This window comes from Podarcis melisellensis, assembly GCF_964234715.1.
Source record: "Podarcis melisellensis genome assembly, chromosome: 14".
Lineage (NCBI taxonomy): Eukaryota > Metazoa > Chordata > Lepidosauria > Squamata > Lacertidae > Podarcis > Podarcis melisellensis.
The window spans coordinates 52,728,122-52,752,809 of record NC_138546.1 but is presented as its reverse complement, the minus strand read 5'-3'; the positions used below and the strand labels follow the sequence as shown (position 1 = coordinate 52,752,809).

The 24,688-nt window shown below is 42.3% G+C and overlaps 1 protein-coding gene across 1 annotated transcript in view; it reads left to right on the top strand.

Annotated features, from left to right (window-relative positions):
* CSPG4 (chondroitin sulfate proteoglycan 4) overlaps nt 1-24,688 on the top strand; it is a 125,037-nt gene that overhangs the window by 93,014 nt on the left and 7,335 nt on the right. The window contains exons 4-5 of the mRNA XM_081887557.1: nt 8,338-8,817; nt 10,674-10,850. Coding sequence (XP_081743683.1) covers nt 8,338-8,817; nt 10,674-10,850 — 657 coding nt within the window. The remainder of the gene's footprint in view (nt 1-8,337; nt 8,818-10,673; nt 10,851-24,688) is intronic.

Genomic DNA, 24,688 nt, shown 5'->3' with positions numbered 1-24,688 from the left:
AATTATATGCCTCCATTATCTGATAATAGTGAAGCCAATCTTGCACTTTGTTTTTTAGTTTCTCAAAACTCTGCAGTTTCAATCTATCACCTTCTTGTTCTAAAATTTCCCAATATTTCGGCCATTTGGCCTCCATATTGAGCTTTTTCTGAGCTTTTGCTTCCATTGGGGACAACCACCTTGGGGTTTTATTTTCCAATAAATCTTTATATCTTATCCAAACATTAAACAATGCTTTCCTGACAATATGGTTTTTAAATGCTTTATGTGCTTTAACCTTGTCATACCACAAATATGCATGCCACCCAAAAACATTGTTAAAACCTTCTAAATCCAAAATGTCTGTGTTCTCAAGAAGCAACCAGTCTTTCAACCAGCAGAATGCTGCTGATTCATAGTAAAGTTTAAAGTCTGGCAGGGCAAATCCACCCCTTTCCTTTGCATCAGTTAATATCTTAAATTTTATTCTGGGCTTCTTGCCCTGCCAGACAAATCTAGAAATATCTTTCTGCCACTTCTTGAAACAGTCCATCTTGTCCACAATTTGCAATGTTTGAAACAAAAACAACATTCTAGGCAATACATTCATCTTTATAGCTGCAATTCTGCCCAACAAGGAAAGCTTCAAATTCGACCAAATTTCTAAATATTTTTTCACTTCTATCCAACATTTTTCATAATTATCTTTAAATAAATTCCCATTTTTATCTGTCATATTAATCCCCAGATATTTCACTTTCTTAACCACAGTCAGACCTGTTTCATTCTGAAACCTCTCTCTTTCAATCGATGTTAAATTTTCCTCTAAAACCTTAGTTTTTAACTTATTCAATTTAAATCCTGCCACTTGACCAAAATCTTGAATTAGTTCCAAAACCCTTTTAGTACTAGATTCTGGCTCCTGTAACGTCAATACTAAGTCATCTGCAAATGCTCTGAGTTTGTACTGTTTGGCTGCGACCTGTATACCTTTAACCAACCGGTCCCTTCTGATCATGTTCAGCAGGACTTCCAGGACCGATATAAAAAGCAATGGGGAAATTGGGCACCCCGTCGTGTCCCTTTTTCTATCTTAAATTCTTCTGTAACCACATTATTTACAATTAATTTGGCCTTTTGTTCAGAGTATATTGCACCTATACCATTTTCAAAACCTTGACCTACCCCCCATACCCTGTAGATTCTTTTTCATAAAACTCCAAGAAATGTTGTCAAAGGCTTTCTCCGCTTCCACAAATATCAGGACTGCTTTAGTGTTTATATTCACTTCTAGCTTTTCCAAAATGTCAATTATGTTTTTTAAAAAAATAATATTTATTGAAGTTTCAATTGAAAACATATAAAAACAAAACCACAATAAAAACAAACATAAACAAAAGCAACAAGTATAATTTCAAACCTTATTTTCTCAACCTACTTTCCCCGACTCCCTCATACCTCCCCGTTCTGTATTCTATTTTCCTTATCCAGTCAGTAAATCCATTCCCTTATTTACCAAAGTTTTTTGACAATTCCATTCCTTTTCTTATTTAGCATCTCTGAACACCGTATTATTTCCCAACCCATGTCTTTCTAACCTTCATTAATTTTTTAATACTTATCAAGATAATCTTTAAATTTCTTCCAATCTTCTTCCACTGTCTCTTTCTCCTGGTCTCGGATTCTGCCCGTCATCTCTGCCAGTCCCATGTAGTCTATCATTTTCATCTGCCATTCTTCCAAGGTGGGTAGCTCTGATGTCTTCCAATACTTTGCAATAAGAATCCTTGCTGCTGTTGTAGCATATATAAACAAAGTTCTATCCTTCTTTAACACCACATGGCTGACCATGCCCAGGAGAAAGGCCTCTGGTTTCTTCAAGAAGGTATATTTAAATACCTTTTTCATTTCATTATATATCATTTCCCAGAAAGCCTTAATCCTTGGGGACGTCCACCAGAGGTGAAAGAATGTTCCTTCAGTTTCTTTGCATTTCCAACATTTATTATCGGGCAAATGATAGATTTTTGCCAGTTTGGCTGGGGTCATGTACCACCTGTAAATCATTTTCATAATATTTTCTCTTAAGGCATTGCATGCCGTAAATTTCATCCAGGTGGTCCATAACTTTTCCCAGTCAACAAACAAAATGTTATGACCAATATCCTGTGCCCACTTAATCATTGCAGATTTAACAGTTTCATCTTGTGTATTCCATTTCAACAGCAGATTATACATTCTTGACAAGTTCTTAGTATTGGGTTCTAACAGTTCAGTCTCTAACTTTGATTTTTCCACCTGGAAGCCAATTTTCCTATCCATCTTATAGGCTTCCAACAATTGATAATAGTGAAGCCAATCTCGGACCTTACCTTTTAATTTCTCAAAGCTCTGCAATTTCAGTTTATCACCCTCCTGTTCCAAAATTTCCCAATATTTCGGCCATGTGCATTCCATATTAAGCTTTTTTACTGCTTTGGCCTCCATAGGTGAAAGCCACCTTGGGGTTTTATTTTCCAGTAGATCTTTATATCTAATCCAAACATTGTACAGTGCCTTTCTGACAATATGACTTTTAAAACCTTTATGAGCCTTAACCTTGTCGTACCATAGATATGCATGCCACCCAAAAACATTATTAAAACCTTCCAAATCCAAAATATCTGTGTTCTCAAGATGCAGCCAGTCCTTCAACCAGCAGAAAGCTGCTGATTCATAATAAAGTTTCAAATCTGGCAGGGCAAATCCCCCTCTTTCCTTTGCATCAGTTAGAATCTTAAATTTTATTCTGGGTTTTTTGCCCTGCCAAATAAATTTAGAAATATCACGCTGCCATCCCTTGAAACACTCCATCTTATCAATAATTTGCAGTGTTTGGAATAAAAACAACATTTTAGGCAATACATTCATCTTGATAGCTGCAATTCTACCTGACAAGGAAAGCTTCAAGTTTGACCAAATTTCCAAGTCTTTTTTCACCTGGTTCCAACATTTCTCATAGTTATCTTTAAATAGATTCAAATTTTAACTGTCATATTGATCCCCAAGTATTTTACACTCTTAACCACAGTTAAACCAGTTTCATTCTGGAACTTCTCCTTCTCCATTACTGTTAGATTTTTCTCTAATACCTTAGTCTTTAATTTATTTAATTTAAATCCTGCCACTTGACCAAACTCTTGAATTAGTTCCAAAACCCTTCTAGTGCTGGCTCCTGGCTCTTGTAATGTAAGTACCACATCATCTGCAAATGCTCTCAACTTATATTGTTTTGCTCCGACCTGAACCCCTTTAACCAGCTGGTCTTTCCTTATCATATTCAGCAAAACCTCCAGGACCGAAATAAATAGTAATGGGGAAATTGGGCACCCCTGACGTGTCCCTTTTTCTATCTTAAATTCTTCTGTAACCACATTATTTACAATTAACTTCACTTTTTGTTCAGAATATATTGCGCCTATACCATTTTCAAACCCTTGGCCTACCCCCATCCCATGGAGATTCTTCTTCATAAAGGTCCAAGATATATTGTCAAAGGCTTTCTCCGCATCCACAAAAATCAGGACAGCTTTTGTGTTTAAATTCACTTCTAACATTTCCAAAATGTCTATTATATTCCTTACGTTATCTGACAAATGTCTTCTCGGGAGAAGCCCGCTTGATCCCTATGAATCTCCTCCATCAAAACTTTTTTCAGTCTCTTAGCCAAAATGTCAGCAAAAAATTTGTAATCCACATTTAGTAATGAAATTGGGCGGTAGTTCTTAAGTTGGGTCTTTTCAGTCTCTGTCTTCGGTATAAGCATGATATAGGCCTCTTTCCACGTTTCAGGTGCTTTTTTCCCCTCAAGGATTTCATTGCAGACTTCTTTCAGAGGTTGTATTAACCATTCTTTTAAAATTTTATAGTATTTAGAAGTCAGTCCGTCAGGCCCCGGAGATTTGCCCAGTTGCATATTTTGAATGGCACCTTCTATTTCTTGTTCGGTTATTTTCTGATTCAAAATTGCTTTCCCTTCTCTCGAAATTTCCTTCATCCCATTTTTCTCCAAGAATTGTTCTATATCCATATCCTTTTGTGGCCCTTGTGCATATAGTTATTTAAAGTATCTCTGGAAGCAGCTTCTAATCTCAGATGGATTTATAATGTTCTTTCCATCCACTTCTAAACTTATCACTGTATTTAATTTTTGTCTCTTCTTCAGTTGCCAAGCCAAAAATTTACCACATTTATCTGCAGATTCAAAAGTTTTCTGTCTCATTTGTTTAATTGTCCATTCTATTTCTTGATTCATCAGTTCCATATATTTGGTTTGATATAATTTAATTTCTCTCAAGATCTCCTGAGACTTTGGTTTAGATCTTAATTTCTTTTCTCCCTCCTTTATTTTTTCCAGGATCTTATCTTTTTTCGCATTTTGGCTTCTCTTTTTTATTGCATTTTGTTGTATCAAGAAACCTCTCATGACCGCTTTGCTTGCGTCCCAGATTACTCTTTTTTCCACATTAGTCCTCATATTAATCTCAAAATAGTCTCTTAATGTTTTTTGGGCCTTTTTGCAAAATTCTTTATCTCTGAAAAAGGTGTCATTCATCCTCCATCTAAAGGTGCCAGCTGTTTGATTCATTTCCATCTTCACGGCATTATGGTCGGAGCAAGTTTTTGGGCAGATTTCCACTTTCTTTATCTTTGGTGCCAGTCCTCTAGTAACCCATATTTGGTCAATACTAGTCCAGGTCATTTTCGCTTCAGAAAAAAGGTTCCCTCTCTTTCAAGAGGATTTTTTGTTCTCCAAATGTCAACCAAGTCCATATTGTCTGTCATTTCAAAGAAGGTTTTTGGTAATCTTCCATCTTTAGAAATCACTTGTCTCTGTGCTTTATCCATGTTTGTGGAGACTACTCCATTCATATCTCCCATCATGATTACGTTAAATTCCAGATAGTCCAGCAGTATCTCATGCAGCTTCTTAAAGAATTCAGATTTACCTTCGTTTGGTGCATAGATTCCTACGATCAAAAATTTCTGCCCATGAACTTGTATTTCTATTGCCAAATATCTTCCTTGTTCATCTTTAAAAATCAATTTCGGCATCAAACTTTCTTTTGCATATATAACCACGCCTCTTTTCTTGACTTTGTCCGATGAAATAAATTCTTGTCCTAATTTTTTGTTGATAAGTAATTTTCTATGTAATCTCATCACATGTGTCTCTTGTAAACAAATCAAGTCCAATTGTTGTTTCTTTAATATATGAAAAACGTTCTTCCTCTTTCGAGGCATGATCAAGCCATTGCAGTTCCAACTTAATAATCGTAAAGCCATGATGGGGTGATTTACTTACTCCTCCTACTGCTCCCAGTTGTTGCTCTTCGTCTGTTGGTGGCTGTAATCCAAATGACAGATTTGCTATGTCCAGTATTCCTTTTCCCAATGATGTTGGTTCCTCACCGGTTTCCACTTCCTTCACCAAGTCTTCTTCGTGTGCTCTCAAAAAGTTGTCTTTATCACTCACTGTCTTTATTCTAATTTTCCCCCCTCTGTATTTAAAAGATAGGCCTTGGGGGAATTCCCACCTGAAGAAGATTCTGCTTTTTTTCAATAGTAAAACCAGGTCTTTGTAGTCCCCTCTCGCGTCTAGAATGGGTTTAGGTATATCTCTGAAGATCTCGACAAAAGAATCTCCAATTTGCAATGTATTTTGGTAGTGCAGGTTTAGGATCTTGTCTCTTTCTTCTTTTGAACCCAATGTAATCAAACAGTCTCTTACCTTGTTCTTTTTTTGTCTTATTCCAAGTCTGAATGCACTCACAATCTTAATCTCCCCCCCCCCCTCAAGGCCCTCTTGCCAAAATTCAGTAAACTCTTTTGTGAGAAAATCCACCAAGTTATCCTGTTCACTTTCTGGTACAAATCTCAGTCTTAAATTACGTTCCCTCCTCTGTAGATCTATCATAGCAAAGGACAAATCAAAGTCCGCCAATTTCTTTTCAACCGGTGGTATTTTTCCTGGGTTTCAGTTGCAATCTCCTTTGCCTCCTCTGCAATCTTTCGAGTAGTAGCTGATTCTTCTAAAAGTTTCCCAATGTTCTGAGCGTTAACATTCACTTGTGTTCCCAGTTCTTTTAAAGTTGAAGTATTCAAGTCAAGTTTTTTTTGAGATCTCAGCTACTTGTTTGCTTGTATCATTTCCTTGTTTCGTTAGAAGCTCCAAAGATTCATTTATTTTTCCCAGGGCTTTAGACAAAGCATCCTCTGAGGTCATTATTTTAGATTTTATTTGCGAGGCCACAGCTGCTCCTGTCAATGAGGCCCTTCTCTGTTGTATTGTATCAACCTTGTACGTTTTGCCAGATCTGAGGTTTCTCTCCTGAGCCGACTCTATCTTTTTTTTTGTCATCTGCCATGCCACTATCATGCCAAGCCAAGGTCAGTCTCACACTTGACAGCTTGTTTTTACTAGTAAATTTCCACTGGCTCAGCTCTAGTAGCCTAGCTGTTTCCAACAAAGTAACAAAGTCTCCTCTAGAGGGGGAAATTCCCAGCTTAGTCTTAGATCAGTTATATTGTTTCAACCCCCCCCCCCCCGCTTTTCAAAAGGAGGAAACCCCACTTCCAGCTCTTTTCCTGAAATAGTTGCAGATATGTAACAGTCTAAAAAGAATCCTTATGTTCCCAAAGTTACTTTCTGGCTCACTCTATTTAATGCTTCGCCAAATTCTTTCTTTCTTTCCCTTGCATGGCAGTCCGACCCCCAGGATGTCAAAGACAGTGGATATAATTCCCTCCTCTCCTTTCAAGCAGGCTGCATAGTTCAGTGACAGTTCTCCCTCCACCGCTCCTGCCCGCTAAGTGGGGGGATTAAGTCTTTCTTTTAAACAATGGATTTGCTCTTATTCAGTTACTCTCTTCAAAGGTTTCAGTTTAGCAGTCTCTTTACTTTGTTCTATTTACAAACACGGGAAGGCAGACTTCCTTTTTTTACCTTTCCCGTGGCGGTGAATCTTTAAAATTTGTAATCCAATTTAAGCTTTTACTCCTACTCACGAGTAGTTGCTTTGCGTTCCAATTTGCCGGAAGAAATCCGTGCTCTCCGATAATGGCGATGCGGCTTCACTCCACAGGCTGGGTTGCAGCTCTCAGTGCCTCGCTCCCCCGACACCGTTCCGGAGCCTTTAAAAAGGCTCTTTAGCAGTTCAGGGAGACCGTACTGGCACCCGCCGAGCCTCCTTGTTTACAGGCTTCACCTCCTGCAATTTTTGAGGGTCCCCGCTTCGCCGTAGTGGCAGGACCCGAACCCGTGGAGCAGACTTCTCTCGGAGCTCCGGGAGAAGTCAGCCATTAATCGCTGGCGCCGACCGGAAGCCAAAATGTCAATTATGTTCCTCAAATTGTCAGACAAATGTCTTCCCGGGAGAAAGCCCGCTTGATCCTTATGAATCTCATCCATCAATACTTTTTTCAATCTCTTGGCCAAAATGTCAGCAAAGATTTTGTAATCCACATTTAATAACAATATGGGACTGTAGTTCTTAAGTTGGGTCTTTTCAGTCTCAGTTTTTGGTATAAGTGTGATATACGCCTCTTTCCACGAATCTGGTGCCCTTTTCCCTTCCAAAATTTCATTGCAGACTTCCTTCAAGGATTGTAATAGCCACTCCTTTAAAGATTTGTAGTATCTGGAAGTCAGCCCACAGGCCACTTTTCACCATTGGTGGTCAAAAGGCAGTTTGCAGGACAATCAATAAAACAAGCCATCAATCAAATACTGTGGTGTTTAAACAAAACCACAGGTAAAAGCTTAATACAACTTACTCCTTTTTATTTTATTCACCTTTTTCTCCAAGGAGCTTGATGTGGCATACATGGTTCTCCCCCTCCTCTTCAATCTCCACAACAACACTGAGAGGTACTTTAGGCTAAGAGATGCAGACTGGCCTTAAAGTCACTCAGTGAGTTTCATGGCCGAGTGGAAATTTGAATCCTGGTCTCCCAGGTCTTGGTCCAACACTCTAATTACTGTACCACATTGGCTCTCTACTTAAAATCATAACACAACTTCCATTACACAAGCTTAAGATGCTAAAAAGAGCCCCCAATCACCCCCATTAAGCTTGGATAGGGGAGGTGTAAAAACTTATTAAAACCCTAATTACGTGGGAGGGTTGAGCATGGTGCCCATGATAGTTTATCTAGTTTGCAAATGGGCCCATGAACCCCAAAAGATTGGTGACCCCCATCGTATAGGATGCATCAGTCAACTACAGCAACTGGACCACAAGTGATGGTTTGGTATTCGCATTCCTGATTGGGAGGAATGTTGACCACATTTTCTTTCCACCGTCATCCATCTTACAGGTTGAACATGAAGAGATCCCTCCCCAGGAGATCATCTACACTGTCACCATCTCCCCACTTTCAGGATTCCTGGTGGCCTTATCTCATGGCCCCACCTCGGACGAGCCTCCCAGCTTGGATCCCATTCAGACCTTCACCCAGGAGGACATCAATGAAGGCAAAGTTCTCTACCTCCATTCCAGCCCTGAGATACAGGGTGACCAGTTCACCGTTGACATCACAGCCAACGGGGTGGATGCCCTGGCAGGGGTTGTGGTGGACCTGGAGATTGTTCCTATTTCTTTCCCACTGGAGGTGTACAACATGACAGTGACTGAAGGGAGCTCCCAGGTGCTCTCCATGGACATCCTGAATATCCCCAGCACTTACTTCACGGCTCTTAAGGTGGAGTTTGTCATCGTTGAACCACCAGAACATGGCATTTTCCAGAAGGTGGAGAGACCCGAAGAGGGCAGCCTAAGTGCATTTTCTTGGTCTGAGGTAAGAAGGCAGCAACATCTACCATTAACCTGAAGTCCTGTTGGTGTTTCTGGCAATGCATGGGTGCGATGCTTCAGAGTTTACTCAGAAGAAAGCCCCAATGCTACATATATTCCATAGAAATGCATAGTTTTTTACAGGGCAATCATCTACATTTCTGCTCAAAAGTAAGTCCATTTGCGTTCTGTAGGGCTCACTGCCAGGAAGCTGTGGATAGGATTGCAGTCATAAACACTACATTGTGCCAGCTCTAGGAACATAGAAAGCTGCTTGTGCTGCAATCCCATCTGCACTAGATATTTAAAGCTGTATTTTACCACTTTAAACAGCCATGGCTTCCCCAAAGAGCCCTGAGAGCTGTAGCTTGTGAAGGGCAATGAGAATTGTTAGGAGGCTCCTGTCCACCTTCCAGTGCTACAATTCCTAGAGTGGCTTAACTATCAGTCCCTCTTCCTCCCAGGGAACTCTGGGAATTGTAGCTCTCTGAGGTGAATAGTGCTCTCCCAACAACTCTCATCACGCTTAACAAATTACAGTTCCCAGGATTCTGTGAGGGGAGCCATGGCTGTTTGAAGTGGCATTGTGGTGCTTTGAATGTATAGTGCAAATGGGGCCTGAGCCAAGCTATTTATCCAGTGTAGTATGGTCTACACTGACTGACAGCTGCTCTTCAGGGTTACAGGCAGGGGGCCCTACCTGGAAATGCCAGGGATTGAAACTGGGACCTTCTGCATATAACACATGTGCTTAACACTGAGCTCCAGCCTTTCCCCTAATCTTGCAGGGGGGAAGGCACATTATTGACTGGTGCTCTTTTTCTCAAGTTCTAGCTCCAAAACACAGTCTGGAAATTGAGGGAGGGGTTTTGTTTTGTGTGGTGTCCTCACCTTCTGCTCCATAAATCCTTCCATCTAATCCAAGCCTGCACAACTTGTAGCTCAGCAAGCCAAACAAAATCCCTCCAGACTTAGGGGGCAGATTCTATAAACCTGCTGGCCTAGCCCTAACCCTGACTAGGACTTTGAAAGTGGGGTGGGGGTCCCCTAAGCACAAGAAACCTGCGATCCACAAGCTAGAGCATGGTAGAAAATAGTGGCTCAGAAGCATGGACCCAGGCTAAGAATTAGAGAACAGGTTTTCTCTGAAAAGCTCAGGAATTTTGATCAGTACCAAAACTGAATTCACAATCCCTTCAAGCAAATAGCCACTCCTGGTTTCCCCCCATAACTTTTAGTGACCTAACGTAGGGAGGAATGCTTTTTAGTTTTTGCTATTGTTAGCTAATGAGGTATAAAAAAATCCCTGTCCCTCTATTCCTCCTGAAGTCTAGAGCTCTGGGGATTAGGAAAACAAAAAGCTTGGACACTGAGTTTTTAAGCATGGATGTGTTCCTAGAAAAAGAGTGGCAAAAGGGAAGTCCTGCCTCAGACCTTCTGCATTCCAAGCAGGTCCTCTGCCACTGAGCTGTGGCTCTTCTGTCCTCCCCTGGCCCACACTAACCAGCCATGGCTCTCCAGGATTTCAGCCAAAGGTCTTTTCCAGTCTGCCCTGGAGACACCCAAACCAATGGCTTCAAGTTACAAGAATAGAGATTCCAACTAAACACCAGGAAGAACTTTCTGTCTGTAAGAGCTCTTTGATAGCAAAAGGGCCCCTCTCAGAAAGCAGTGGGGTCTTAACCACAGGTCAGATGGCCATCCCTCAGGGATTCTTCAGCTGCAATTCCTGCATTGCAGGGGATTGCACTAGGTGACCCTTGGGGTACCATCCAACTCTACAATTCTTTGATTCTATGATACTGGGAATAGAACCTGGGACCTGTTGCAGACAAATGTCAGTGTCCTCTTTGTATTCAGGTGGAGCATCAGCTTGTTCAATACATGCATGATGGCAGTGAGTCGTTGGTTGACAGATTCACAGTGGTCGCCAACATCTCCAAGCACAACCAAGAGAGCCAACCCAGGACGGTCTACATTGACATTCTCCCAAGCAATGACGAGGCACCGGTGCTGATGGTCAACATGGGACTGCAGGTACCTTGTCAACCAAAGTAAGGGGTGGGGGTGGGGCGTTTGAGGATGCTGGGGTGAGGAGCTGAACAGAAATCTCAGCCAGGTTGGTGCCAAGGGACAATCCTGTTTCAACATACAACTGTAGAGGCCCAGGGGTCAGCAAACTTTTTCAGCAGGGAGCCGGTCCACTGTCCCTCAGACCTTGTGGGTGACCAGACTATATTTTTGGTGGGAAATGAACAAATTCCTATGCCCCACAAATAACCCAGAGATGCACTTTAAATAAAAGGACACATTCTACTCATGTAAAAAAATGCTGATTCCCAGACCGTCCGCGGGCCGGATTGAGAAGGTGATTGGGTCTGATCTGGCCCCGGGCCTTAGTTTGCCTACCCATGGTATAGGCTGTTAAGAGTGTGCTGGACTCTGAGTTCAGTTTTAAAGGCACGTCTTTGGCATACTCTGTGTCTTACTGACAATATTTGTAAGGGGACATGAATGTGGCAAATGAGCTTCAAATCAAAAGTGCTTTTAGTATCAGGTGTGAAATGCCCTTAGGATGATCAGGGCCTTCATTATCAGCCTGCAATAGTCGAGTGCAGGAACAGAACTCAAGTGGCCAATCAGGGAAAGGAGAATGTAGAACCACACAGGGCTGGCTCTATCATTAGGCAGGGTGAGGGGGCTGCCTCAGACAGTGGTTGCTGGTGGCACAGTGCTCTCCCCAGGGGCTCCACCTGATCCTACAGACATATACACAGCACCATTCCTTTGGAAGACAGAGCTGTGCATGCCATGTGGCGTAATCTATGCCCTCTTGTTAGCCTGCTGCCCCCAGGGAACTGAAGGATGTTATCCAGTCACTAGGATTGCAGCATCAACTGCCAGTCCAGTCAGATTCTGTATATGGGATGGTAGGGGTGGCACCATCTTGTCCTTTACCACAAGCAGCAAATGATATTGGACCATTCCTTATCCCACAGCCCTAAGCCTTTCAAGTTAGCTTTTGATCACTCCCTACTGTGTATAGTGAGAGCCAGCATGGTATATTGGTTAGATTGTGGGCCTGCAGCCTCGGAAGTCAGGGTTCAAATCCCCCACTTGGTCAAGAAGCCAATCAACAATGTCATTACCTACCTCACAGGGTTGTTGTGAAATTAATATTGGGGGGGGGGGAGCTGTGGTTGCCACTTTCAGCTCATTGGAGGAAATATGGAATCTCAATGCAATTATAAACATGAGACCCTCCAGATGTTGTTGTGTTCAGCTGCTTGCCCGGTGTGGCCAGCGGTGAGGGATGACAGTGTGGACTCTCCTACCGCTGCTCAGCTCTGCTACTGCCTGAAGAGGTTTCCCACAGAGGCTTTGCACAAACATACCGGACAGGCAGATATTCAACAGATGGGAGTTGTAGTTAATCAATGCCTGAATTGCTACAGGTTCCCCACCCTCCCAGGCACCAGAATCCGACCTCTGTTTTCAGCATTAGCAGAGAAAATAGAGTCTGAAAGCAGGTGTCTGTATGAATCTCAGCCCTGAGATCTAGCTGCTAAAGCAAGTTAGTTGCTGGCTGTGGCAGGGAAGAGGAAAGGGTGGGACTGCAGAAAGCAGGCAGCATGCTGCTGCAGTTTTTCCGTTAGACCTTGACACCAAGTGAGGCATTGGATGGGTGCTTGGTGGTGGGGAGGTGAAGCAGGAAAGGAGACAGCCTTTTTGCATTCTTTCCTTGGATGCCGCAAACACCATCTGTTTTTCCATCTCTTGCCATGCTGCAACATTGCCACAGGATGGCAGCATACATCCATGCTATAGCTTCCAGCTTGCAAGGGCAGGTTGTGAAGACACGTGCAGTTTTATGTAATACAGCAACCACCACGATCCAGCAAAACGCCTGTACCAGTGGGGACCTTTCCACTGATGGTGGAAAGTTATTGACCCTAGAGAAGTATAACTAGTCTGTAATGTAACAGGGAGTCCTTGGAGCACCCCACAATCGCCTAACCTTGACTCCCATAGGTTCAGGTCGGGCAAGACACCTCCACCAGGAGATAGAAGCAAAACAGCAGCCAGTAGGCCTTATCTTTATTGTTGCAACAAGATTTCCCACTACCACAAAGTCAAAGCAGCCGGAAGCCCCGAACAATGGTTACATCATTATTTTAAAGTTTCCTGAACAATGGTTACATCATTATTTTAAAGTTTCCTGAAGTTTCCCATAATGCATCTCAGGATGCATCATCAAGACATCATAGATATGCCACAGAAAAGATGGGGTCTCAGGTAGAACCTGACATCCAGTCATGCCCCTGTCACCCAAATACAGTCTTTCACACTTATTCCATCACAGTACAAGGGAAAGTATTTACAGTTCCCTGGCCAAGCTTCATCCCACTATGGGGCAGGCTGGCATTGTGATTGAGGTGGTTATCTGTCTGAAACTTCTTGGGGCCAACTCACCCCTCCCCTTATACCTCACTTCCCTGGGTCCTAAATGCCATTGGAACTGAGAATATTGATAGAATGAGTGATTTCTTATGCATTTCTAAAGTTTTCCCATTGAGCCAGTATATAGACACATTTATCAGTGAATTGCAACATTTGGTAGTGACCTTTTCCCTGTTTTCCTTTGTTGGGGCTCAGCAGGGAGTTGCAGGCTCCTGATCTGAGTTCCCCTTGCAGATTCAATGCCTTTGCAGAGATATTGCTGTTATTTTCTCTTGACACTAGAGGATTTGGTTTGATGGGTGAAAGGCAAGGAAATACCTCTCTGTGGTCCATATGTGGGTGAATTTGTGCAGCAGAGACTGTTTGTCTTTGCCTTATGGCAGTGGCAGAGCTTCATGCTCTGGCACGGGGGTGGGGTGGGGAGAGCAGGCAGGGGCAGGGCTGGTGTGTGTCCTGGGGGCATGATGCACCGCCTGCTGGGGCATGGTGCCCAGTGCGGGGGGGGGGGAGGGAGCCGCAATGGCACCCCACTGGGATCACGTTGCCATGGTTGGTGTGTTCCCCCCGCACTCCTCTTCCTCTGCCAGTGCCTTATGGTGTGGAGAGGCAAGACTCATGGGGGAGGGAGGTCTCTCACCCCCCTTCCAATTTCCCAGTAACAGCAAATGCACAGTTCCTCAGCCAGCCCATCCTCCACCAGCTATTTCCTATTCTATTGTTGTTATTAATTTGCAATGGGAAGGCCTGGTTTTTATGGGGGGGGGGGTACATATCCCTGGTATAGAGAGACACACAGCCCTAATCTTTGAGCTTCAGTTTGCTTGAAATGAAGAGGAGGGGTGTCTCAAGGAGACACAGTTTTATTTACAGAAATAAATACTTTTTTTAATAATATTTTTATTGGTTTTTACACATATCAAAGACAATACAATACAAAACAAAACACAAACATGAAAAACATACAACAATAATTTGACTTCCCCATACCTTCCCTTCGCTACATCCTTATTTTGCCATTTTTTCGAGCAACTCATCAGTCCATTTTTAATCAAGTCCCTTTTAAATTTACTTAAAGTTTAAGATTTACAGCTGTAATTCTTTGTTTCCTGCCCCTTGACATCTTATCAGTCTACAATTTTACAATAATTTTTAAGATATATTTTGAATTTCCTCCAGTCCTCTTCCACTGTCTCTTTCCTCTGGTCACGGATTCTGCCGGTCATCTCTGCCAATCCCATATATTCCGTCACCTTCGACTGCCATTCTTCCAGAGTAGGTAATTCTTGCATCTTCCAATACTTTGCCAACAGGATTCTTGCTGCTGTGGTTGCGTACATAAAAAATGTCTTATCCTTCTTTGGTACCAATTGGCCGACCATGCCCAAGAGAAAAGCCTCCGGTTTCTTTACAAATGTCCACTTAAGGACTTTCTTAATTTCATTATAGATCATTTCCCAGTAGGCCTTAATCTTTGGGCAGGTCCACCAAAGATGATAAAAAGTACCTTCAGCCTCATTACATTTCCAGCATTTATTATTGGGCAAATGGTAGATCTTTGCAAGTTTGACTGGGGTCATGTACCACCTATAGATCATTTTCATTATGTTCTCTTTCAAGGCAGTACATGCCGTAAATTTAATACCGGTGGTCCATAACTGTTCCCAGTCAACAAACATAATATCATGACCGATGTCCTGTGCCCATTTAATCATAGCTGATTTCACCATTTCATCCTGTGTGTTCCATTTCAGCAGCAAATTATACATTTTAGATAAATTCTTAGTATTGGATTCTAACAATTCTGTTTCTAACTTTGACCTCTCCTTCTGAAAACCAAGTTTCCTGTCCTGCTTAAATGTCTCATTTATCTGACGGTAATGTAGCCAGTCTCGAACTTTATGCTTTAGCTTCTCAAAACTTTGAAGCTTCAGTTTTTCACCATCATATTCTAAAATTTCACAATATTTAGGCCAATTAGAGTCCATGTTAAGTTTTTTCACTGCTTTCGCTTCCATTGGTGACAACCACCTAGGGGTTTTACTTTCCAGTAAATCCTTATATCTATTCCAAACATTATACAATGCTTTCCTGACAATATGGTTCTTAAAGCTTTTATAAACCTTTACCTTGTCATACCACAGATATGCATGCCAACCAAAACTATTGTCATATCCTTCCAGATCAAGAATGTCTGTATCTTCAAGAAGTAGCCATTGCTTCAACCAGCAAAATGCTGCTGATTCATAATAAAGTCTTAGGTCTGGCAGGGCGAAGCCCCCTCTATCTTTTGCATCAGTTAAAATCTTAAATTTTATTCTGGGCTTTTTGCCCTGCCAGACAAATTTAGATATATCTTTCTGCCACTTCTTGAAGCAGTCCATTTTGTCCAGAATCTGCAACGTCTGAAATAAGAATAACATTCTTGGCAATACATTCATCTTAATAACAGCAATTCGGCCTAACAAGGAAAGTTTCAGCCTAGACCATATATCTAGATCTTTCTTTACTTCTGACCAGCATTTTTCGTAATTATCTTTAAATAGATTCACATTTTTAGATGTTAGATTAACCCCCAGGTACTTAACCTTTTTTGCTATTTCCAACCCGGTTTCACTCTGAAACCTATCTTTCTCCTCATTTGTTAGATTTTTTTCCAGCACCTTTGTTTTCTGTTTGTTTAATTTAAATCCTGCGACCTGGCCGAATATCTCCATTAATTCCAAAACTCTTTTGGTGCTAGCTTCTGGCTGTTGCAAAGTTAACACTAAATCATCTGCAAATGCCCTTAACTTATATTGTTTAGTTCCGACCTGTATTCCTTTTACCAGCTGGTCCTTTCTAATCATGTTTAGTAAAACCTCCAGGACAGATATAAACAGTAAAGGGGATATAGGGCATCCCTGTCGTATACCTTTCTCTATTGGTATTTCATCCATTACCACATTATTCACAATTAATTTAGCTCTTTGTTCAGAATATATTGCACCTATACCGTTTTCAAACCCTTGGCCTACCCCCATCCCATGGAGATTCTTCTTCATAAATTTCCAAGAAATGTTGTCAAAGGCTTTCTCCGTGTCCACGAAAATCAAAACTACCTTTCTGTTAATGTCCACATCTAGCAACTCCAAAATGTCTATAATATTCCTCACATTATCTGACATGTGTCTCCCTGGGAGAAAGCCTGTTTGATTCTTGTGAATCTCCTCTGCCAGTACCCTCTTAAATCTTTTTGCTAAAACGTCTGCAAAAATTTTATAATCCACATTCAGGAGTGATATAGGGCGGTAGTTCTTAACTTGATGTTTCTCAGTTTCTGTCTTCGGTATAAGTGAGATGAATGCTTCTTTCCACGATTCGGGAGCCTTTTTCCCCTCTAGTATCTGGTTGCATACTTCCTTCAATGGTTGTATTAACCATTCCTTAAGGGCTTTGTAGTATTTCGCAGTTAAACCGTCTGGTCCTGGTGATTTCCCCAATTTCATATTCTGAATGGCACCCTCTATTTCCTGTTCTGTAATTTTTTCATTCAAAATCCTTTTATTTTGTTCTGTAATTTTTGGTAATCCATACTTTCCAACAAATTCCTCCATTTCTTGTTCGTTTACAGGCCCTTGTGCATACAATTTTTTAAAGAAGCTTTGAAAACAGTTACTTATCTCGTTCGGTTTGTTAACAAGCTTCCCATCTATTTCCAAGGATGTCACAGTATTTAACTTGTGTCTCTTTTTCAATTGCCATGATAGCAGCTTCCCACATTTATCTGCTGATTCAAAAGTCTTTTGTCTCATTTGCTTTATTTTCCATTCTATCTCTTGATTCATCAATTCCATATATTGTGTCTGATAATATTTTATTTCTCTTAAGATCTCCTGAGACTTTGGTTTAGATCTCAATTTCTTCTCTCCTTCTTTTATCTGTTTCAAAATCTTTTCCTTTCTCTCATTTTGTTTTTTCCACTTTATAGAATTCTGCTGGATTAGGAAACCGCGCATCACGGCCTTACTTGCGTCCCATACTATTCTTTTCTCCACCTCCGTTCTCAAATTTATCTCAAAATAGTCCTTCACTATTTTTGGGGCCTTTTGATAAGTTTCTTCATCTCTAAATAGGGTGTCATTCATTCTCCATCTAAAGGTTCCAGCCGTTGTTAATTTCATTTCCATCTTAACTGCATTGTGGTCGGAACAGGTTTTTGTGCAGATTTCTGTTTTTTTCACTCTTGGTGCCAGATTGCTAGAAATCCAAATTTGATCAATTCTAGTCCAGGTCATTTTTGCTTCAGAGAAGAAGGTTCCCTCTCTTTCCAGAGGGTTCCTTGTTCTCCAAATGTCAATCAAGTCCATGGTGTCAGTGAGTTCAAAGAAAGTCTTTGGTAGTCTCCCATCCTTGGATATTACTTGTCTTTGAGCTTTGTCCATATTTGTGGAGACAACTCCATTCAAGTCGCCCATCAATATGATTTTAAAGTCCATAAAGTCCATTAAAGTCTCATGCAACTTCTTGAAAAACTCTGCCTTCCCCTCATTAGGAGCATAAACCCCAACAATTAAAATCTTTTCCCCTTGAATTTGAATTTCTACTGCCAGGTATCTTCCTTCATCATCTTTAAAAATCATTTTTGGTTCCCATTTTTCCTTGGCATAAATCACCACTCCTCTTTTCTTAACTTTGTCTGAGGAAACAAATTCCAGTCCTAATCTCTTATTTATCAGAAGTTTCCTATGTATCCTGGCAATATGGGTTTCTTGCAAGCAGATTATGTCTAACTGTTCTTTCTTTAATATATGAAAAACTTGGTCTCTTTTTCGGGGATGGTTTAGACCATTGCAGTTCCAGCTCAGAAGTTGCAGGGACATTTTGTTATTGTGTATTTTTCCCACCCACTGCTCCAAGTTCTTGTTCCTCGTCAGTCGGTGCTTGGTTCAATCCAAACGATAGGTTTGCAATGTCCGGTATTTCCCTCTCTCTCACGGTTCCTTTCTGAAAGTCCTCAAAATTTCTCTCCAAAAAGTATTCTTTGTCTTGAATTGTTTTTATTTTGATTTTCTTCCCTTTGAAGTTGAAAGACAGCCCTTGTGGGAATTCCCACCTAAATTGAATGTTGTTTTGTTTCAATAGGTCAACTAAATCTTTAAATTGTGTTCTCACCTCCAAAAAATATCTGGGAATATCTTTAAAAATCTGTATTTGGGAATTTTTAATAGCCAATGCCTTCCGGAAATGTAGATTCAGTATCTTGTCTCTTTCTTCCTTGGATCTAAGGGTGATTAAGCAGTCCCTTGGTTTCTTACCTTGCTTTCTGCCAATCCGGAAGGCTGTAGTTATTGCGAAATCCTCTTCCTCTTCCTCCAATTCATCACTCCAGAATTCCTGGAACTTGTCTGTAAGGAATTCCCCAAGCTTGTCCTCTTCCTCTTCAGGTACCAGTCTCAGTTTCAAATTCTTGCCTTTCCTCTCCAATTCCATAAGGGCCAAGGCTGCATCATGTTCATATACTTTCTTTGCAATAGGAACAAATTTCCCTTTAGTTTCCTCGGCCGTGCTCCTAGCGCTCTCGGCTATTCTCCTTGTTTCTGTACTTTCCTGAATTAGACGATTAATAGAATCTGTATTAGACGATATTGTCGTTGTGTTCAAATCCAATCTTGTTGTCAATTCTGTCAATTTCTTAGAGTTCTCTGTAGATTGCTTGGTAAGTGCTTCTAAAGATTCATTTATCCTGAGTAAAGCCTGTGTCATAGAATCCATTGATACTGTTGTTGTTCTTTCCTGTGCAGCTGATGCTCCTGACAAGGAGCCTCTTTTCTTTTGAGCCTGAGCCTGCTTTGCTTTGGATCTTGTTGATATTTCATCCAGTGGGCCGCTCATATCTCAAGGTCGTTCCCACAGGAACAGCTGCAAGTGGAAAATCCCACTGTTTCTGCCTCAGTACAGCAACAGTCTCTCTTTTAGACCTCTAGAGGGAGTACATTATATCCAATACAGGAACAAAGAAACAGGGAAAGAAGTAGCCATACCAAGTTCCAAAAGTGAAAGTCCAAGTAAAAACCCTACTTTGTTGCAATTTTAAATATTACAGTTTCTGTCCACTAAAGTCCCGTTATTTTGCTTCAGATAAATCTTACTTTGTATCACATCTAGTTTGACAGTTCACTCCCAGGCACTCGCTACCCCGGCAGCCTGGCCAGAGGTGTTGACAGCGGAAAACTTCCGTTTCCAAACTCCTCTCTTCCACCAAACAAAATTAAGTCAGTTTTTCTTCCCCCCCCCCTCCCACTCTCCGGGGGGGAGGTCCTCTTTCGATGTCAGGTTAACGAAGTTGCGAAAGATAAATACGATCCCTTTAAATGCAGCTTGCTTTTTTCGTTGCTCAGTCAAACATGTAGTTCCGGGAGGCTGACTTCCTTAATTTTTGCCTGACCCATTTTCAGCCAAATCTTCTTAAATTCTTAAATTTTAGAGTCCCGTTCCCTTTATTTATCAATCTTACTCACGGGTATTATTTCCAATCGGTAGTTTCAGGAAGGAATCGGCGCTCTCCATCAATGGCGACGCGGCTTCGCTCCGTGGGCTGGGTTGCGATCCTCAGCACCGCGCTCACACCCGCTGCCGCTCCGGAGCCTTTAAAAAGGCTCTTTCGCGATACCGGGGGGCGCAAAGGTGCCCACCGAATCTCCTTGCTCACAGGCTTCAGCGCCTGTGATTTTAGGGGTCCCCCGCTCGCCGTAGCGGGTCAGACCCGAACTCACGGAGCAGTCCTGCTTCGGAGCTCGAAGCAAGGACCGCCATTAACGCTGGCGCCGACCGGAAGTCTATTTACAGAAATAAATACACACATATACAACCTGAGCGGGTGGTGCTGTGGTCTAACCCACTGAGCCTAGGGCTTGCTGATCAGAAGGTCGGCGGTTCAAATCCCCGTGGTGGAGTGACCTCCTGTTGCTCGGTCCCTGCTCCTGCCCACCTAGCAGTTCGAAAGCATGTCAAAGTGCAAGTAGATAAATAGGTACTGCTCTGGCGGGAAACGTTTCCGTGCACTGCTCTGGTTCACCAGAAGCGGCTTAATCATGCTGGCCACATGACCCAGAAGCTGTCTGAGGAAAATGCCGGCTCCCTCAGCTTATAGAGCAAGATGAGCACTGCAATCCCAGAGTCGTCCGCAACTGGACCTAAGGGTCAGGGGTACCTTTACCTTTACAACCTGAGCATAGGATGGAGGAGCTCACAGCATCAACACAGCATCAACAGATCTTGCTTCTCCATTAGTCTCAGGTTTGGAGCCAGCAAAGAGCAAGCAGGTCTACCCATAAGCCTGGAGGGCCCCCTCACTTAGGGGACTCTTGCAGTCAGGCTCACTCTTTTAGGATGCTGATGACAGGGCCTACACAAAACACTTTGGCACCTGAGGTGAACCACAAAATTGTGCCCCCCTCCCCTCGCCCAGGAAAAGGGGGTAAGTGAAGATCTACATCAAGGACTAGGGGAGGATAAAGATCTACAGAGGATATGGTGCCTCTGTGGATCCTGCTACCTAAGCCGGCTGCCTCACCTTGCCTCATGGGTGGGCCGGCCCTGGCTGATGAGGACACTTAAGTGGCCATGTAAGGTCAAAGAAACTTATCTGACTAGTTCAGCCATAGAATCCTCTATGAGATTCTAGCCCTCACTGGGTACAGGACTCCAGGCAAAGGGCTCAGGGCATCATCCAGACGGAGCCCCACAAACCCACAAAAATATGTTCTAACTGTCTCTTGTGACCAAGAGCAGCCCTGGCTTACTGATACCTGTTCTAAATCACTTTCTTTGTTTTGTGTCCTAAGTTTTCCTTTTGGGGTGCTTTGTTAAAATGTTAGAGTGAAGTGCAACTCTTGTCCTCCTTCATGGCTCCTAGAAGTTAAGTGCCTGGAAGCCAAATGGACACAGCATTCACTTGCTTTCCAAGTTTCATGCTTGTTAATTTGGAGATGTGATCAAGGTCAGTGGACGTCCTGCCAAATATGAGCAATGCACTCATTGGAGCCAAGGTTCAAGGTTCCAATATCACAGAACTGTGGAGTTGGAGGGGGTCCCCAGGGTCATCTAGTCCAACCCTCTGCAATGCAGGAATCACAGCTCAAGAATTCCTGGCAGGTGGCCATCCAAGCTCGGTTTAAAATCCTCCAGTGAAGGAACGTTTTCTCAGCAGCAACCCAGTGGAACAGGGAGTCAAGCTTAACCAGAGACTCAGGTCTGTAACTGAAACGAATCACCCGTGTGTTGTTTTAATTGAACAGAGCTTAATGGCATGATGAGAGATTTAATAGGAAATAAAACAAGCTGCATATGATAAAATGCTGGTAAATAAAGCAACCTACATATGATGTATTTCAAAGCAATTTCAGGCAATCATAAGTAAGGGTGGCCATTGACAAGAACTTTACCTCTTGCCCTGTGATTCAGAAAAATGACCAAGAGGGAATGTAGAATAATGCACTGATTTATTACCCACCCTTTACCCTAAAGACTCAGGACAGGTGACAACATTTAAATAGTTTATTATTTAAAACAGTTTAAAGAAACTTCCAATCATAAAATAAGGGGGGGTGTCCTAAAACAATCACCTCAAGTGTCAGAAGGCAAAGGAATGAGCTGCATCTTCAGCATTGCCGGAAGCTGTGTACCGAATGGGCCAGGTGCACTTCCGTGGTGAAGGGAGTTCTACCACTCAGGGGCCATCTCAAAGAAGGCCCTGTCCCAAGTCTCTGAGGACAGAGGAACTGTCAAAACGCCCCCGCTGCCAATCTCTTCACCCAAGAGGGTCTCTAGGGAAGTAGGCAGTCTTTCCAGTATTCAGGGTCTGAGACGTCTTTCCTAGCTTCTTGGTAGAAACTACAGGCTTTTAAAAATATATAAAAAAGAATAGGCAAGATAGAGGATTTTTTGCAAAAAATTCCATTGAATTATTTCAAGCTAGTGGGGGGATATGAAAGAAACATTTTGTACGAAGATTACCATAATAAAGGACAAAAGTGGTAAGGACCTAACAGAAGCAGAAAACATCAAGAAGAGGTGGCAAGAATACACAGAGGAATTATACCAGAAAGATATGGATGTCTCGTACACCCCAGGTAGTGTGGTTGCTGACCTTGAGCCAGACAGCCTGGAGAGTGAAGTCAAATGAGCCTTAGAAAGCACTGCAAATAACAAGGCCAGTGGAAGTGATGATATTCCAGCTGAACTATTAAAAATTTTAAACGGTGATGCTGTTAAGGTGCTACACTCAATATGCCAGCAAGTTTGGAAAACTCAGCAGTGGCCAGAGGATTGGAGAAGACCAGTCTACATCACAATCCCAAAGAAGGGCAGTGCCAAAAAATGCTCCAACTACTGCACAATTGCACTCATTTCACACGCTAGCAAGGTTATGCTTAAAATTGTACAAGGAAGGCTCAAGCACTATGTGGACCGAGAACTCCCAGAAGTGCAAGCTGGATTTAAAAGAGGCAGAGGAACCAGAGACCAAATTGCAAACATGTGCTGGATTATGGAGAAAGCTAGAGAGTTCCAGAAAGACATCTACTTCTGCTTCATTGACTATGCAAAAGCCTTTGACCGTGTCGACCACAGCAAACTATGGCAAGTTCTTAAAGAAATGGGAGTGCCTGATCACCTCATCTGTCTCCTGAGAAATCTCTATGTGGGACAAGAAGCTACAGTTAGAACTGGATATGGAACAACTGATTGGTTCAAAATTGGGAAAGGAGTACGACAAGGCTGTATATTGTCTCCCTGCTTATTTAACCTGCTTATGTAACACAGGTTACGCAGAATTCATCATGTGAAAGGCTGGGCTGAATGAATCCCTAGCCGGAATTAAGATTGCCGGAAGAAATATCAACAACCTCAGATATGCAGATGACACAACATTGATGGCAGAAAGTGAGGAGGAATTAAAGAAGCTTTTAATGAGGGTGAATCTTAAAAAGCATCTTAAAAAGCAGAGACATCACCTTGCCAACAAAGGTCCGTATAGTTAAAGCTATGGTTTTCCCAGTAGTGATGTATGGAAGTGAGAGCTGGACCATAAAGAAGGCTGATTGCCGAAGAATTGATGCTTTTGAATTATGGTGCTGGAGGAGACTCTTAATAGTCCCATGGGCTGCAAGAAGATCAAATCTATCCATTCTTAAGGAAATCAGCCCTGAGTGCTCACTGGAAGGACAGATCGTGAAGCTGAGGCTCCAATACTTTGGCCACCTCATGAGAAGAGAAGACTCCCTGGAAAAGACCCTGATGTTGGGAAAGATGGAGGGCACAAGGAGAAGGGGACGACAGAGGACGAGATGGTTGGATAGTGTTCTTGAAGCTACCAGCATGAGTTTGACTAAACTGCAGGAGGCAGTGGAAGACAGAAGTGCCTGGCGTGCTCTGGTCCAGGGGGTCACGAAGAGTCAGACACGACTAAACGACTAAACAACAACAAGAGGGGGGACACACATTAAAATAATGCATAAGTTGGTATCAAAACAAAAAAAAATCCTTCCAGTAGCACCTTAAAGACCAACTAAGTCAGTTCTTGGTATGAGCTTTCGTGTGCATGCACACTTCTTCAGATACACTGAAACAGAAGTTTCCAGACCCTTCTATATAGTGAGAAGGTGGAAGGGGTATTACTCAGAAGGGTGGTGGGAATGGGTGATTGGCAGATAGCTGTGATGAGCCTGTTGACGACTCTTAACGACTGCAATAGGTCTTACAGGAAAAAGCAAGGGGTGAAAAGGTGAAAAATGGCTTTGTCATGTATAATGAGATAAGAATCCAAGGTCTTTGTTCAGACCAGGTTTCTCCATGGTTTTAAGTTTGGTGATAAGTTGCAATTCAGCAGCTTCTCTTTCCAGTCTATTTCTGAAATTCCTTTGTAGTAAAACAGCTACTTTGAGATCTTGTATAGAATGTCCTGGGAGATTGAAGTGTTCTCCTACTGGTTTCTCTGTCTTGTGATTCCTGATGTCCGATTTATGTCCGTTTATTCTTTGGCGTAAAGTCTGGCCTGTTTGTCCAATATAGAGAGCTGAAGGACACTGTTGGCATTTGATAGCATACACAATGTTAGACGATGAACAATTAAATAGTCCCGAGATGGTATGTGTGATGTTGTTGGGGCCAGTAATGGTGTTGTCCGGGTGTATGTGGCAGCAAAGTTGGCATCTGGGTTTATTGCAGGCTCTGGTGCCAGTGTCCGTGTTAGGTCTGGTTGTAGTATTATTGTGGGTTAGGAGTTGTTTAAGACTGGGTGGCTGTCTGTAGGCAATGAAAGGTCTTCCTCCCAGAGCTTGAGAATCACAAGACAGAGAAACCAGTAGGAGAACACTTCAATCTCCCAGGACATTCTCCTTATTGACTTGGCACCTTATTGACTTGGCACTGTTAAC